General features: G+C 46.3%; 1 protein-coding gene across 2 annotated transcripts in view; it reads right to left on the bottom strand.

The window, feature by feature from the left end:
- TSPO (translocator protein) overlaps positions 1-7,870 on the bottom strand; it is a 20,338-nt gene extending 12,468 nt beyond the window's left edge. The window contains exons 1-2 of one of the 2 annotated variants that reach the window (XM_019515735.1): positions 7,477-7,870; positions 462-662 (exon numbers count right to left, since the gene is read on the bottom strand). In XM_019515735.1, coding sequence (XP_019371280.1) covers positions 462-662; positions 7,477-7,868 — 593 coding nt within the window. In that variant the 5' untranslated portion in view covers positions 7,869-7,870. Of the gene's footprint in view, positions 1-461; positions 683-7,476 lie in introns of both variants that reach the window. The other variant, XM_019515736.1, reaches the window with a different exon arrangement.
- Between the last annotated feature and the right edge of the window lie 10,029 nt (positions 7,871-17,899).

Here is a 17,899-nt window from a genome sequence, read left to right as displayed (position 1 = left end):
TAGAGAAAAAAAAAACTCTACTGGAATAACAAATCCAGGCTTCGCTAATTTACTAAAAAAATACTAAAAAGTTACATATCTAGCAACAAAAAACAAACCAGAACCTACCCTCTTGAGTCATCATGTGACTTCACAGTTCTACCTCATACAGAGTGAGGTGGGGGAAGCATATTAATGGCAGCTTTTAAAATTCCTGTTTTTCATGCAACTGTTGATGCACAAAAATGCATATCAAAAACTTTTTATAGTCCTTCCATAGCAAATAACTACCTGCTGAACACAGTAAGAATAATAGATCTATCTACATTAATTGTTTTTTACAGTTTTATGTGCCTTAGGTATACAATAACACAGCTTTCTAACTTACGCAACATAATTCAACATACCAGTCTAGCATTCCTAATGTACACTAAGTAACTACCAGAGAAGTTAAGTGTTTATATCCCATCTGAAAGACATACCCCATCGATGTGTAGAGAGTTCCCCAGACTGGAGCGAACATCCAATTAGGTGGACACCAGAATGGCTTCTCTAGGTACTCATACCATCCATGGATTTCTCTATCTGTTATCAAGCCTCCTAATATCCCTCCTACATGAGGCAGAAGTGTGAAACCAACACCTGGAGCCCATGCTGATACAGTGTCCATTGTGACTGTGAATCTGAAACAAACCCCAAACACCTGAATGTTAATTTGAAAAAAAAAAGTTATTTCAGGCAAAACTAGAAAAAGACTCCATTTAAACAGACATTTTAATTATAATTCTAACAGGCATGACCAAAATCCTAGTTAGAAGGTAACCATGTCCAGCCCACTATGGTTGCCCTGTGGGCCTTTAGAAAAATCAGTAAAAGGAAGAAAGTTTCAGGTTTCCCCACACAAAATCTCCCTGCAGATAAAAAAGTGTGTGAGACAATACAGCAGGAAATAAAATGGTAAAAATAACAACAGCAAGTAAAGGAGATGAGAAATGCAAACTGAAATAAGGGTCATGCTTAAGTTTCACACATGGGCATGGAAAGTGAGGAGGGAAAGAAAGAGAGACGAGAAAGATCAAAAAAGGGCCAAATTCTAGGAAAAAAACCTTACTCAGGAATAGTTCAGGGCCAGTCCTGAGTTTTCCCACTGCACAATTTCTTGCAAAGTAGAATAGATAGAAGTCTGGAAGTAAACTGTAAATGGACCCATCCAGTTCTTCACTGCCATAGAACTTTTGGGATGGTCTGGACAGGAATGATCCTGCCTCAGAGAAGGGGTTGGACTAGATGACCTCTGGGGCTAAGTACAGACAGTCTAAAAGTCTGAGGCTGCATTGATTCAGTCTTTTTGCAGGTTAGTCTAAACTGCAGAGATTAAATTGAAACAGAAGTGAATAGACATTTACCTTTGATTCAGAAAATGCAGCACAGTCCTCTGGTATGTAGCCAGAATGTGCTGTGTGTTCACTTCCTCTTCCTGCTGACCCCAAGGTCTCTGGCACTTCCAGAATCACAGCATCAAGACTCTACAGCTTGCTTATCACTTCATCTTCCTGCTTCCAGGTGCTTCTGGGATTTGTAGTCCACAGTTGCAGCCAGCAGTAAGTTTGAGCAGGGGGAGGGGAGTTTAACCTCCCTGCCTGGCCCCATACTCCAGCTGGGGTTTGCCTTGGGGGACATGCCTCCCCTGTAGATTGCGCTGCATTCCCAGCTGGGCTTACCCCACCCTTGTCGGACAGCCCTCAGTGCTCCAGCTAGGGAACAAAGGGGCAGGGCCAGCCCTGCTCTCTGGGGCAGACAGCCCAGTTCATCCCAGGGCTGAAAAGCATGCTGGGATACTGGGGGACTGTGATTTAACCTGAACCAGGAGGGGACTGAAATTTCATAAACTGGTTTGACCCAAATCAGGTAAGTCTGATACTACATTCAACCAGGTTTATCTTATACCAGTTTCAGCCATTTTCAAACTGGTTTATGAACACTCAGCTTCTGTTCTGTTACAGGTTTAAACCAGTTTCTGATCACTTAAGCCGGTTTATGTGTAACTTCTGTTCCTAGCCTGGAGCTCCATTCCAGCCCTACTTCTCTCTGACACCTAATTTTGATTTTGCCCTATTGTCTGTTCAAATAGGGCAAAATCAAAAACAAGTACGTATTTAGATGTATAATAGTTTTTTATGTACTTTTCATTGAACACCCAGTAAATATTTCCGAAGTAACAAAGTTGCAAAGCATAAAAAACGTTAGCTGTGATTTGTCACAGTAGTAAAATATTTTATTGAATATAATTTGAATGACTGATGTTTGGTGTCCTGAAAATTGCTGTTTAACTGTGACATAGCAACCAAGTCAGGTCATCTTTTTTTAGTGTTATTGTTGTTGAATTTGATAGTTTGATCTTCACATTATTTTTGCAAATATTCCAGCACAAAGTTAAAGATCAGCAGTGGTTGTAACTAAAGTGATAGCAAAAAATGAAAGATTATGTGGCAGAGCTGGGTCCATTAATTGTTTACTTTCTAGATTTACTAATATTTCGGGAGTATACAGAAGTTGTAGGACTTCACAACTGTCCAGTGGTTTGTCAATGTGTGCTGAGCTTCACAGACATGTTTTGAATCTTAACAATTGTTCTTTAATGATGAACATGGGCCGGCAGTGTGGGGATGCAGTCAGGAAGGCCAACTGTACCTTGTCATGCATCCACAGATGCATCTCAAGCAGGTCCAAGGAGGTGATGCTCCCCCTGTATGCAGCACTGGTCAGGCCGCAGCTGGAGTACTGCGTCCAGTTCTGGGCGCCGCACTTCAAGAGGCATGTGGACAACATGGAGAGGGTCCAGAGGAGGGCCACTTGCATGATCGGGGGCAGCAGGGCAGGCCTTATGAGGAGAGGCTACGGGACCTGAACCTGTTCAGCCTCCACAAGAGAAGGCTGAGGGGGGATCTAGTGGCCTGTTACAAACTAGTCAGGGGGGGATCAGCAGGCACTGGGGAAGTCCCTGTTCCCCCAAGCACTGCCAGGAGTGACCAGGAATAACAGTCACAAGCTGGCAGAGGAACAACGGTCACAAGTTTGAGAGAATCCAGAGGAGAGCCACGTGCATGATTAGAGGGCAAGGGAACAGGCCGTAAGATGAAAGGCTGAGAGCCATGGGCATGGGTGACTGGTGCCTCTTGAGTCAGGGGGGCATGTGCCTCCTGGAATAGAGTTTAGAGGTGGTGTAAGCACCTACTCTGGACTCTGTTAAGAAACATTTGGACGCCTATCTTGCTGGAATCCTTTGACCCTAGCTGACTTTGTGCCCCTGGGGCAAGGGGCTGGACTCGATCTTCTGAGGTCCCTTCTAGCCCTAATGTCTGAAATGTATTAAATCTATGAAACTACCCCATACTGTGCTGTATGTGTAGCGCACGGTTATTTTTAGCCGCTACTTTGCAATAGCGGCACACTATAATGTGGGAGCGCACCACTATGGCAAAGTAGCTGTCTGTCATGTGTAGACACACGTGATCACTACAGTGCCGTAGCACATCATTACGTTCCGTACATTCCATAGTGTGATGTGTAGACACGACCTCATAGAGTTAACAGAGATGCTATACTATTATTGGGATTTTCATATTGGCTCACCAAGACACTAAATTCATACTGCTCTTTTCTAGGAATATATATCCAACCCAGAATATATATAATTCCAAACATCAATACCAGGGAAAATTTCTAAACAAGTTTTTTTTTCTTCTGTTTACTACTCCCCAGCTCCCCACAATAATGTAGTAAAGTAGTAACATCCCAAATAAGTTCCACCTGAAATCAGATGCATAATACAAAATTTTGGGGAGAATGGTGGTGACTTCTTTTTGATGGTCCTAGAAGAGCAGAAGTTTGAAAATAGGGTTTGTACAGAGAAGTCAATATGGGGTGACTACTGCTGCTCATAATTCAGGAGGAATGGTGACACTGACTGTATGCAAGCAGTTTTCAAAACACACAATTAAAAAAAGTGTTTCACTGATCTTTCATGTACAGTAATCCTGGCAATAGTAAGGAAATTTTTCAGAAAACGTGATCGTATTTCTTAAGGACAAAAGGAGTACAGTAGAATATTATAATAGTATATAATATATTGAATATATTAAAACACACTAAATTCATACTGCTCTTTTCTGGGTAAACCCAACTTCCATAATAACATCCTCATTTCTGGTCACTTAAATGCCATGCTTCATTAGCAATAAACCACTCCAGGATATGCATGGTTAGTATGTTACTGGCGCAACTCTCCTAACAGGTTGAAAGGACTTTGTCCTCAGCCTTTCTAAACATGGGAGATATGCATCAGTGACTTAATGAACAACCTGCTGTAGGCCTCTTCTTTAGCAAAGAGTGCCTGAAACAGGGTATGTTAATCCATGTCATCAATTTTATACTTGATTGTAATAGAAATCTGAAGTGACTGAGTCTTACTGGACTTGGAACAAGTGGCTGGTAATCCCATCCCTAACTACTTGCCAGAATGTTTGTATTGGTGCTGCTAATAATAGTAATATTAAACCCAACCTAACAGTAATATTTCTCTCTTCACCCACTGAACAAAGATAAGTAATTTAACTGAAAGGGTGGTATGCATTAGAGATGTACTTACTGCTTGGGTGGAAGGCTTAAATTAGTTCTGAATTTAGTTCTGAATGTGATGTTAGCCTTATCTCACTGAACATTAGGGTAAAGAAACTAAACTGCTCTCTGCATTCAGTAGAGAACTAGCAAGATTCTGACTCTGGAAATGCATTTATAGTAGTGTGCAATATTTATGTTTATTCAATGACATTTTGTTACTAGCTAGACCTTTTCAGAGCAGTCTTCCTTCCTACCTAGATAAGAGTTGTACTAAATCAGACCTGGAGGTCATAAATGCATGAATCACTATAGCAAGACCTCCATCTAGTAAACTGAAAAGCAATCTCCTGCTAGGCCCCAAACAGAAATAACCATGCTAGCAAAAGCCAACTATTTTTTGTCCAATAGCAGGGAAAAGTCCATAGCTGTGAAGTGGCTTAATGGGAAGACAAATGCTCTTGATAGTAAGAGATAGTCTCAAAGAAGCAAATAATTCAGTGTGTTTTCCTGTTTAACCTCAGTCTGGTACAGGCTCTTTACCTGCTGTCCTGTTTTAACTCAGTATTAGGAAAAATGATGCAATTTTACACATGGAGAAAGTACTTGGAGCAGGATGCCATACTGCTGTTGATTTCATCCATATTATCTCGCTACCTCTCCCAATTACTTTACATACAATAAAATGCAGAGAAGACTAAGTCCTGTAGGATTTCACAACAGCAGGTTCTGGAGGGAGAATTACATTTATACAAAAATAACCTTCTCTAATTGGTCTAACAGGTTCAGTATCATTACTTGCCTTTCTGATTCATTGTTATTCCACTGTGTTAAGAAACCTAAATCTTTTCAACTTATTTGTGAACTCTGACTCACTGTTAGGCCATTGTTTCATAACACCGAAGTAATGCAAACTGACTATGCAAGTGCAAATGCAGCTTGCAAATGTTCACCTCTCTTGCTTGTAATCTCTCCATTGTGTGCTGGATTTAATTAAATGTATTTCACCCCAGCCTTTTAAAAATGTATTCCATTTAATTGCCTCCAATCAGTTAAGAAATCTGCTAGGTTGGAAATCCAATTGCAACTCCAGAAGTAATGGTCATAAAAAATCTGAAGAAATACCATTTTTTAAGAAGTGAGATTGATCCATTAACAAAGAAATATCAGATATTTTTTTAATCCTGCATACAGCAAATATCTACAATAAGAGATTTGACATGTACAGTGGAGACATTTAAGGTCACCACAAGATCAAATGAAAGAGGAAGTGGGGCAAAGCAAATAAATGACACCACTGAGTTAATAGGGCTCCCTTCATCTATAGATGTGGGGGACACCTCCAGGTATCCCTCCCTAATAGAACAATTCTAATTGAATTCATGTGCCATCCCCAGAAACTTAATCAATGTATCTTTCTTGGGTGTGCTTCTTGCAAATTCCTATCTCCTCTGTTCATGCACAGAGCTTCTGACTTGCAAGAAGTCAGCTCTTTAGTAGAAGAGCTCTGTGCTTGGTGCAGCCGCTTGCAGCCAGGAGTGTATTGCAAAATTCTCCAAACACATTGAGCTTCCTGTGGTAGCACTCTCTCCTTCACCAGTCACTGCTCGACTCCATGTGATATGGAAACAAGCATTTGAATTGCTATAAATTTTCTTGGGGCAGGTTTTCCACCCTCCTGACTAGGGTCCAAGTTCCAGACCCATCTCAGACAAGGGGGGGTCACTAACTACAGCTTCCCAAGTGACTGATTATGCAAGTGCAAATGCAGCTTGCAAATGTTCACCTCTCTTGCTTGTAATCTCTCCATTGTGTGCTGGATTTAATTAAATGTATTTCACCCCAGCCTTTTAAAAATGTATTCCATTTAATTGCCTCCAATCAGTTAAGAAATCTGCTAAGCTGGAAATCCAACTGCAACTCCAGAAGTAATGGTCATTAAAATCTGAAGAAATGCTACACTATATTTAGGGTGAAGAAGGATTTTTATCCCCTGGTCAGGTGGGGGGGGTGCACTCCCTCCCAGCGCTGCTTCTCTAGGATAACTAGCAGTCTCTTGGGCAGCCTGCAGGCATGTTCCTGGCAATACTGGAAAGAGAAAATGAAACTACATTTCTGGCTCTTTGAAGGCTTAAGTTGGCGAGGACCGACCCCACCCAAGCCCTGTGGACTACTGATTCAGCAGGTCCATCGTTCTCCCGCGTTCCAGCTGCTGGCTCCCCATCGTGACAAGCCTCCTAACCCACCCAGTACCTTCATACAACAGGATTTCCACCCCTGAGGGTAGAGGGGAACAGGAGCAGGAAGGGGACAAGAGCCTAACACTGGTGACATGGACAAATTAAGGGGAAGTTCAGGGAGGGACTAAGCTCCCCCGCCCCCCAGACAAGAGCCCGTGTAAAATTTGAAAATCATAAGGGGGGGGGGGGGGTCGCCAACCAGAATGCTCCTTCACTTAGGTGGACTTGTTAATCAATGAACCGTTTACATTTTTTTGCAGACCCCCCGCCAAGAGTAGGGTTGCCAACCCTCCAGGATTGCCTTGGAGTCTCCTGGAATTAGACATAAATCTCCAGGAGACTTCTGAGAGTTGCCTGGGAGATCAATGCTACGGCATTCATTAAATGTTTAATCTGATTTATAGTCCAGTGAGTTTTTAAAATGTAAAAGTAATGAGCATTTGCCTTCCTGATGTAACGTCTACGTCCTGTAATCCAGTGTGTAAACCTCCCGGAAGAGATACGAAGAGCGTTGGCAACCCTACCCAAGAGTCAAACTGTCATTCAAAAACCCTGCATGGGCCCACTGTCCCGGGTGGGTGCATGGAGACCCTTCCCGCCCCCCATACACTCCGCTGCCCTGGTCACCCCGGGAACCCACCTCTCCCGCTGGGGGCACTGTGAAGCTTCCACTGCCCGCACAGCCACACCAGGCTGCTGCCGCCGCCGCCGGGAAACAGCAGGAAGGTGGGAGGGTGCTGCCAAAGCCACTCCTACACACAGCCACAGGCACAGGCTCTTCCCAGGAGGAGGGGAAGGGAGGGAACGAGGGAGGGAAGCGGGGAGCCTGTACTGGATGTTTAGTGGCTGCTGGGTCTGCAGGGGGCTGGAGAGAAGGTGCTCTGAGCTGGCACTGGAGTTGGGTTGGAGCTTGGTGGGCTGCTGCCTCTTCCACCTGTTAGGTATATAAGGACCACTAAGTCTCTCACTCCTCTGCCAGCTGCCCAAATTCCTGATTTTGTAATCAGACAAGGTTCTTTGGGTAGATGTCATATCTTTTATTAGACTGACTAAGTAGTTGGAAATACCGTTCTTTGCAAGTTTTCAGGCACAAACATCCTTCTTCAGGCATAGAGAAAGTCTGCTGGTGAATAGTGTGCTCTCCTGGGTAGATTTTGTAATCTGTCTTCATCGGAGCCTTAAGGCTAATAAAACTCCAGTTGACACTAGCACTGGTGTTGATTCATCACACCCAGTTGCTTCCCTGGGCCTCCCTATTAACTAAGAGGAAAAGAGAGTGATGACTCTCATATTAAAAAGAGACAGAAAAGAAAATCGTGACACAGAAGGAAAACATACATCAAAAATGCCTGCCTAAGCAGCAGCCAGCTAATGAAAGGGAAATCAAAAGAACAGCTGCCTCCAGATATTATTTTCAGTCAGGGTTATCAGCAAGTTTATTATAATTCCTGACTTTTCTTCCCAAGAAGAAAATGAATCAAACCTACTAGATGTTACTGCATGATTGAAAGAATATAGCCTAGCTAATCTCTTTGCCCTTTAGCTGTTCTGTGTGCTAGAAACTCTTGGGTACAGAAGATGTGTGGTGCTTAAATCTGAGGCCCTTGATGCAAAGCCCATGCACAGCACTTGCCTACACAATTCTTTTAGAGCCAAGTTAGGAACCCCATTGACCAGTGACTTTTCTGTCTCCCTCCAAGAATGAAGTGAGGCTAGACAAGGGTCAGTTCTAGCCTTCACTCCAGCTTTGCTTTCTATCCACAAAAGAAAGGATGTCCCCCCTTACTCTCTGTGCTCTGTCTCAGCCCGAAGCCAGGCACTGGGCGACGCTACATCGCCATAGTAACATACTACAACGACATAGTGTCCACAGGCAAAAACCATGCTACGCTCTGTTACCACAGCAACACACTCCCTCATTATAGTGCATTGCTACAGCAACGTAGGGACTAAAAATAACCATGTGCCACTGGCACAGAGCAGTACAAGCTGTTATTGCGCCATCATTTAATAATTCCTTTTTAGCTCTTCTCTTGCAAAGGAAATACTAAATGATGGCACAGTAACAATGGCGCCATAGTGGCACATGTAGATACGCCCTGTGAGTACTAATAAAGACTCTGCAAGTAGCAAGGCCGTTGGGCTGCCCTATGAACAATGCAGTGGCCCTGCTGAGGAGCACAGAGCATGGACACCCCTTAGGCATGAGGCTGAAGTTAGTTCCTTATTCCCAGTTCCTGGTTTCTTTTTCAAAGATAATTCTTACACAATTAAATGTTGTTAGTAATGAACTACACAGGCTGAAGAGTTAGTATTTCATCAAAAATGTATATTCTAATATTATAAAAGCCTAAGTCTGTCTGTCTGTCCATCTGTAATGCTTTATACGCACTCTGACTGGCTGACAAACAGCCAATCAGAGTGTGAACAAGTGTTCCAACAAGAGCTGGCAGCGGTGGAGCACTGCCATGATGATGGGGACACAGGGACAGAGGGTGGGGGGAGTTGCTGGCCTCAGAACAGCAGCAGCATAGGGCGTTAGATGGCAGCACTCCATCCTAGCCCCCTCCGCCTCTTCACCCCCCCACCCCATCATTCTTGATGGGCAGTTGGCTAGTTTACTAATAAAAATGTAAAATAATATCTTGTATCAAGGACATAGCCCTGAAAGAAGACCTGAGATTAGGCTGGGATTATGGGGCAAAATCTCTTTTGGATCATCCCAAAACACATGTCTACACCACCAGGGGACACTTCTGAGTAAGACTGAGCTGGGCATTGCCCAATCCAAAGCTCAGTTTTGTGTGCCAGTCTGCCCATTGATGTCCTCTCAGGCCTGTGTGCAATGTATATAGCACTGAATAAGGAATGGTGTTTGGACTGGGATTACGGGTGAAAATTCTTTTCAGGTCACCCCAAAGCAAAAGAATCTGCCACCAGGAGAATCTCCTGAAGAAGTCTGGGCAGAGTCCTGCCCGACCTGAAGCTCAGTTTGTGAGTGCCAGGCTGCCAACTCACAGGCCCCTATATCTGAACAAGGAGCTGGGTTTGAGCTGGAATTACAGATGGCAATCCTTTCCAGATCTTCCCAAAACATGTCTCTGGTGCCAGGGGACTCTCCCCAAGAAGCCTGGGCAGAGTTCTGCCTGACCCAAAGCTTGGTTTGGGAGTGCCAGGCTGCCAACTCACAGGCCCCCGGACCTGAAAAAAGAGTTGGTTTTGGGCCAGGATTACAGGTGAAAATCCTTTTTGGGTCACCCCAAAGCACATGTTTCTGTGATTGAGGAACTCTCCTGAAGCAGTCTGGGCAGAGTCCTGCCCAACCTGTAGCTCGGTTTCTGTATGCCATGCTGCCAACTCACAGGACCCCAGGCCTGAATAACAGGTTGAGTTTCGGCTCATCTTACAAGTGAAAAACTTTTTTGGGTCACCCCAGACCACATGTCACTGGCATCGGGGCACTCTCCTGAAGAAGTCTGGGCGGATCCTGCCCGACCCAATGCTTGGTTTGTGAGTGCCAGCCTGACAACTGACATGCCCCAGGCTTATGTACATTGTACCTAGCCCTGAATATGGAACTGAATTTGGGCTGGGATTAGCAAGTAAAATCCTCTCCAAGTCACCCCAGAACACACATCACTACCACCTACAGACTCTTGAAGAATTCTGAAAGGTCCCTGCCTGACCCAAAGCTCAGTTTTCATGTGGCAGCCTTTCAACTGATGGCCCCCCAGAGCTGTGTACCATTCACATGGCACCGAATTAGATGATTTGGGGCTGGGGTCATGGGTGTGTCACAAAGCACAGGTTGTGCCTGTCACTCAAAGGGGGTCTGAGCAAACAGTAAGCAGCCCGCAGGTGGGAGCAGGCCCAATCAGGTGGTCACATGTTAGGCAGGAGGTGGAGAGGCTGGGAGTCTGATATAAGGCTAGGCCCCAGAGCAGAGTGGGCAGTTGCTACAGGGGGCCAAAGGAGCAATATTACCCAGCTGGCTACTGCTCTAAGAACAGTCTGGAGGTAAAGGGCAGGAACTCTGGGGATGGAAGAGGTTCCTGGTCCTGGGGCATGACCTAAAACTATACCCTGCTGGGGAAGATGGTGTGGTAAGGCTGCTTGTGGCAGGGCAGCTTCCAAGAAATGCCACACCTGTGCCTCCCTAGTGAAGGGCTAGGGGAGCACATACTAGGTGCCAAAAAACCTCAACTGCCATGGAGGAAAAAGGCTAGGGGAGCACATACTGAGAAAAAAGCACAGGGCCCAGGCCCACTGAATGGAGCCTGAGGTGGGGTCCAGGCCATGAGAAAGGGGCCTGAAACAGGACCCAGGTCCACTGAGTGGGGCCTGAGGCTCACGAAGGAGCCAGGTGTGGAGTGTCCAGAGGTGTGGGATTGAGGCCCTGCCATAAGGGAATCAAGAGAATCCAGAGCAGGGCAGAGAGCCTGAGATTGAGTGCAGGGCTAGGAGCCCAGACTCGGTGGGAGTTGAGGCCCCAGTGTGGGGGCATGTGAATTGAGGCCCCAGTGTGGATGGTATGATTGAGGCCCAGGTGAGTCTGAGGATGCCTGAGGCCAAGTTTAGGTCGGGTGAGGCCAAGTTTAGGCCAGGTGAGGTTGAGTGAGACCTAGCTAAGGGGTTGGGGGAGTTTTTGCACATGGATGCCAGCTACGAGGCATGGGGCATGGTTAAGGGGAGGTTCAGAGCTGTGTATGTGCCCTTGGCATAAGGACAATTAAATAGGCAGCCTCCCACCTGAAAACAACAGACTGATACATCAAAGGCGTAGCAGGTGGGCAGATTGCCCTAGACAAGTGGGTGGGCCAACATCTAGACCTGCCCTGGGACAGCCCACTTGTTATAGGGTTGAAATTCTTTTCAGAGCACCCCAAACCACATGTCTCTGTCACTGGGGGGACTCTGCTGAAGAAGTCTGGGCAGGACATCACCTGATCCAAAGCTTGGTTTTTACATACCAGCCTGCCAACTGGCAGCCCTCACATTTGTGTGATATGTATGTTCTTGTGAATAAGGAGCTGATTTGGGGCTGGGATTATGGGGCAAAATCCTTTTTGGAGCACCCCAAAGCATTCCTCTCCACTACCCAGAGACTCTCTGGAAGAAGCCTGGGCAGGTCCCTGCTTGACCCACTGCTTGTTTTGTGAGTGCCAGCCTGCCACCTGCCACTCACCCATCAATATCTGCATGCTAGGTACATTGCCCTATATAAGGAATTTATTCTGGGTTAGAGTTATGGGGCAAAACCCCCTTTGGGTCATCACAAGCCACACATCTCTGCCATTGGGGAACTCTCCCTAAAAAAACTGGGCAGAGTCCTGTCCAACCCAAAACTCAGTTTTTGAATGCCAACCTGACAACTGAAAGCACCCAGGCCTGTGTAATCAATACATTGCCCTGAATAAGGAGCTGTGTCTTAGATGGGATTATCAGGCAAAATCCTTTCTAAGTCACTCCAAAACATGTCACCACCTCGGCAGACTTTGTGGAAAAGCCCGGACACAGCATTTCCTGACCCAAAGCTTGCTTTTTACGTGCCAACCTGTCAATTGCCAGCCTCCGGACCTGTGTGCTATTTACATTGTTATGAACAAGGAGCTGTTTTATGCTGAGATTACAGGGCAAAACCCACTTTGGATCACCCCAAATAGAGGTTTATTACAAGGGAAAAAAGGGAGCAAGGAGGCATCCAGGCAAAACCTTAACTATTAACTTTGAACTGTATCTCAGAATTGATCAGAGTCATGGTCAGTGCCAAACCAATCTGGAGAACTACCTAGTCCAGTCACATGGGAAGGGAGTCTCACCCAGGACTGCCATCCAGGGACTCTATTACCTGCACCAGTTGAGTAGTAAGTTCTGGGTAGGGAGGCACACCCTGGAAGCCCTTTTGCTCAAGCAGCCCTTCAGATCTTGCATTATTTGACTTATTCATTCCGATTAAACCATGTTAAGAATTACACTATAGTTTTTCCTTGTTTTTTCGTATTAAATCTGGAACAGACTTCTCAGACAGAAATATAGGCCTTATGAGGAGTTTTTGATAAGCACCGGTCAAGTCTTTTCACTATGAATGTGTGAAGTAATTCCAAATGAATAACTTCACACTTTCATCATGTGAATGGTGTCTGAAACTCAGTCTGGAACTTTGCCAGCCTGCAAGGCAAATCCCACGGTTTTCTTCATTCTTCTCCTTTAGAAGAAGAAAATCCATGTTTTTCCATGGCAAATGGAAAAACCAGAACCCTGGTGATCTATTCCTAGCAAGCAATGACAATGGTGTGCCCCTTTCCTCAACCCACAAGAGAGTTTGAACCTTAACTCCAGTTGTGATTATAGGCTGGGGAAATGGCAAGAGGAGTCATTTTCTTGTCTGTAGGCTGTCTCATAACCTCCTGGATCTCTACTCATCTTTCCCACACCCTGTCCATGAGAGTGGGCTCCATTGTCCAGAGAACAGAGCTCAAGTACCCATCTTGGCTGGCTTGGAGCATGGAGCTTCCCAGGCACCCAGTAGACTGGGCAAGGCCCCCTCTCTCAGTCCCTTCCTCTAAACTAGGGGGAGGAGGAAGCTGTGAAACACAATTTTCCCTCAAGCCACCTGCTTGTCTGGTTGCCCAGACCAAGCTCGTCTTTCCTGCCTCTGGGCTCCCATGCTTACTGTTAAGCCCTCCAAACAAATGAGAAATCCAAACTTGCCACATTCGTAAAGCCTCCAGATCCGCAGCCCTCTGGCATACCTGGAGACTGGAATAAAGCCAAACTGACCCACTCAAGCCATTTTCTGGGCTTATTTGTTAAAGAGAATCTCAACTGGATGTTTCTCCAGAGCCCCCATCTCCCTGCTTCTTGCAGGAACTGGGGATCTCAGCTTCTGCCCAGATGACATCAGAGCCAAGGTCATGGAAGACCTTGATCTGTGCTGCAGTCACCTATCCCCTGAAGGTCAACCTGGAGGCAGAAGGAAAAGCAATGGAAGATGTCTAGATCCAGCAAAGCAGGGCATGTGCCAAGGAAGCCACAGCTAATTACAGTGGTCAGGAAAGGGTCCAGTCCTTGCCCTTCCCCCAGCCCAAATAAGTGAGCCCCTAAACCAGCCTTTTCCCTCTTCAAACTCCTTGTCTGCTTCTCCATATAGAGCTCCTTCTCCTGCCTCCCAGGCCCCCATTGATGTTTTTCTCTCTTCCCTTGCTGCTATTTCTGACCCACATCAACACCCTGCCACCATGGAAATCCCCTGCTGACTTTTTAAGTCTAACCATCCCCACCCCAAGGCAGACATGGGTTTCTCAAACCCAAATGGCAGGAGCCTCACAACCCCCAGTTTCCTGCTGTGTGCAGAAACACAAAACTTCTATGCTTTTTTTCTCCATGCTCACCTGAAAGAACTCATGCCTGGACAGGAAAAAATCAGAAAGACAGGAGCTTTTATTACAATTCAGGAACCTTTCCCCTTCTCCTACGCCCACAAACTTCTCTAGCCAGCAACGACTTTTTGCCAGGAAAGACATCATTTCAAAATCTCCAGTGTCTGGGAAAAACTCCATTGTTTAAAGTAGAAATGTAGTAATAGAAAAGTATGTATTGTTCTAATATTCTAAATATAGGAATAAAAATAGATATTGTTAAGAAAGTTGTGAACTGATTGCAGCAAAGCAAAAATGCTCTTTTTTAGTATCAATTGAAAAGCAAGCAGCAGGAATCACTGCACAAGTCAGAGACCATCAGAAACAAGTATATGTTTTCAAAGGTGATCCAGATAATCAGAAACAAGTGTATGTTTTCAAATGTGATTCAGACGGTTCATAAATCCCCAGAACTCATTTGGTGCCGGTATTGGCTTAGTAATAATAGGGGAAAAAGACATCCTGACTATTTTTCACCATAGCACACTGGTATATTACAATATATGTTTAAATTTGTTTAATAACATTGGCCAGGGTTTCTCCACAATTGAGCTGGGTACCAGTCATCTGTGAATATGCACCCTTAGTGTACCATATTGTGACTCAAAACAGAGACTGGTACGCTGTTCTCGTAAGTTGATGTTTAAGCGGATGGTCAAACGTGATGTTGTAAGTGCAATTGAACCACATCTTCCTTGTGGGCTAAGCCACATAGCCACTTTTCCACCACAAAATCTGGTTTGGAAGGACCAGGTGCCACTTATGAGCATTTTAATTGGTCATCTGGCTCCGGGGGTCTTCTGTGAAGGAGCTTGACCAAACCAGTCCTTTTATTTTCCTTTCTTCCCCCTGGTGACCCACTCTGGTCCCCTCCAACCAATCAGCTTGGGAAATGGTTGTCCTAGGCAGTTATCTTAGTAGTAGTAATAGCTAAATTATTTTGGTTCAAAGCTCACTGAGTGAACACGGTGAAAAGTTCAACTTTATTTTGAACGTCAGTGAGTTTCGAAACCAAAGTAGCCCAAGCCATGCACAGGAGTCAGCAGCTGCTATGGATGGAGTAGAGGAAGAAGCACAGAGGACCTCCATAAATTATTTGGGTTTAATGAGGTTCAACAGTTCCTTGTTCAGCCAAGGGAGCTTCCTTACCCATTGATTACATTTCTTGCGAGATGGAATGGCCCCTGTGCCTCAAGGATTATGTTCTTGAGAGATGACTATTCCTCATGTACTCCCTTATCTAGGGAGGTATGGCCTGACCTACGAAATCTCCTGAGTATGTGAAAGTCAGCCTTTTGAAAGTTAAGGATTTTTGTTTTACTGAGGGATTTGTCTGGTCTTTGGTGAACTAAGAAGGTGACCAAATCACAATCGCTATCACCAAGTTTCCCCTCAATCCTCAGATTGCTCACTAGGTCCTCCCCTTTGGCCAGGATCAGATCATTCAATGCCTCTCCCCTAGTCAGCCCATAGACTTCTTGTGTAAGGTAGAGGTCATCAGTGCAAACAAGAAAGCTGAGTGACCTGTCTGATTTGGGCGTGTGCTCATCCCAAGAGATGCCAGGGAATTTGAAGTCCCTCATGATGATCATGTATCGAGAGTATGCAGCCTCAACCAGTTCTCTATTGAATTCCCGATCAAGTTCTGCCTCTTGGTGGGGAGGTCTATAGTAGACTCCTACAGGTATGTTGCTTTCCCCATGTTCTCCCTGTATTTTGACCCAAAGGGTCTCAAGACACCCTTCCTGGTTAGAAAACTCCATTTGCAGGGAAGTGAACTGATCCTTGATGTAGAGAGCAATGCCCGCATCCCTCTTCCCAAGATGATCTCTCCTGTACAAGGTATAACCCTCCAAAGCAACAGACCAATCATAGGTAGTGTCCCACCAGGTCTCCTTTATCCCTACAAGGTCATAGTCATTTTCATATAAGAGAAGGGCCAGTTCCTCTTGCTTGTTTCCCAAGGTTCTGGCATTTGTGTATAGGCAGTTGAGTCTGCCATGAGAAGCCCCATGCTTCCCTACTGGGTGAGGCGGGACCTTTCCTTGTGCTGTCATCAGAGCAGATTCCCTTGGGCTGCCCAAGTTATTGGTAACACACCTGACATGACCTGGGCTAGAACCGTTAATGGACTACCCATTCCCCACTGGTCTTAGTTTAAAGCCCTGTCAAGAAGGTCAGCCATTCGGGCTGAGAAGAGCTTCTTCCCCTTCCAAGTGAGGTGGAGGCCATCCCTTCCCAACAGTCCACTCTCTCTGAAGTGCAGACTGGGGTCAAAGAAGCCAAACCCCTTGTGATGGCACCATTGTTGAACCCCTTGTGAAGTCACCTCACCAATGCACCTTTCCCTCCAGATCCTGTGTCCTGTGACTGGGAGGATTGATGAAAAAACTATCTGTGGCCCAAACCCCTGAGCCCAGAGCCCTATATGCATGACCTGGCCTGGACTGCTCCATACCATATCATTTGCTCCGTACCATATCATTTGCCTGGACTGCTCTGTACCGTATCATATCTGATGGTGGTCAGAGGGCTGGACAAGTTTGGGGATCCTCTCTGTCACATCCCAGACATGAGCTCCAGGCAGGCAGCAGACCTCACAGGCTAAGGGGTCAGGGCAACAGGTTGTCCCCCTAAGGAGGGAGTCACCCACCACAATAACTCTGCCCCTCCTTCTGGGCGCAGGTGCTGGTAGCCCTCCATCCTCATATGCTGGAGCCGGTGGTATGGCTGGCTTAGTTGATATGAGAGGTGCAAAACTGTTGTGTAGCTCCGGAGGAGTGGTAACCCTGGTGCTGCACCTCTTTGGGCCGGAGACAACCTAGGCTGGACTTCATGGTGGTTCCTTGGTTCCGCCACACTATCATCAGCCATCAGGCGTAGAGCCTGAAGGTAGGAGTCCCAGCTCCTCCTCTGCATCTCTAATGGAGTGCAGCTGCTGAACCATTGCCGAGAGTTCCCTAATTTGGCACTCCAGGGCCTCCACCATTGAGCACACCCTGCAAGGGGAGGTATCAGTGCCCCCAAACCCAGCTGCCTGCAGTGTTGCTAAGCAGCATTGACATGGAGCCAGGAGCTTCATCTGAGTGGAGGCCAGGGCTGAGGGTCCCGCCCAGGTAGGGACAGGGACTGGAGGCTCTATTTGGGTATAGGTCGGAACTATGGACTCCTTTTGGGAGCAGACCCCAGTGGTGTCAGAGCAGGGGAGTCCAGGTGCAGTGGGGAGCCTCGTGGTGCAATGTGTCCCTCCCACCATGGTCCCTGGCTACTACTGTGCAGACCCTCGGCTACGGCTCAGTGTCTGGAGCCTTATGCCCTCCTGCTCGCCCTCCTACACAAACTCCCGCGTTAACTCGTGAGCTGGGAAGACAAGTGCGCCTGTTTGTGCGTCCTGTTCATGCAGCTCTGGTCGTGTAGTTCCCTGGGAGGCTGGGCGAAGTAGGAGTCGGGGTGGGGCTACCCCCTCCTCGGCTCCTCTCAGCTGCCTCCCCACAGCTGGCTAGTCCCCTCCCACCATGGGCCCCACTCACCTCCAGCTCTGCTGGGGTAAGGTGGGTTTCGCTGTGGCTGCTGGGGATTGCTAGGTGTCTTTGGAGTGCAGGGGCGTGACGGGCTTACACCTGTGCATCTCTCACTGCTCCCAGA

This window comes from Gavialis gangeticus, unplaced genomic scaffold (genome assembly GCF_001723915.1).
Source record: "Gavialis gangeticus isolate Ggan-Ray unplaced genomic scaffold, GavGan_comp1, whole genome shotgun sequence".
In the NCBI taxonomy this organism is placed as follows: domain Eukaryota; kingdom Metazoa; phylum Chordata; order Crocodylia; family Gavialidae; genus Gavialis; species Gavialis gangeticus.
This window is presented reverse-complemented; position numbering and strand designations above follow the sequence as displayed.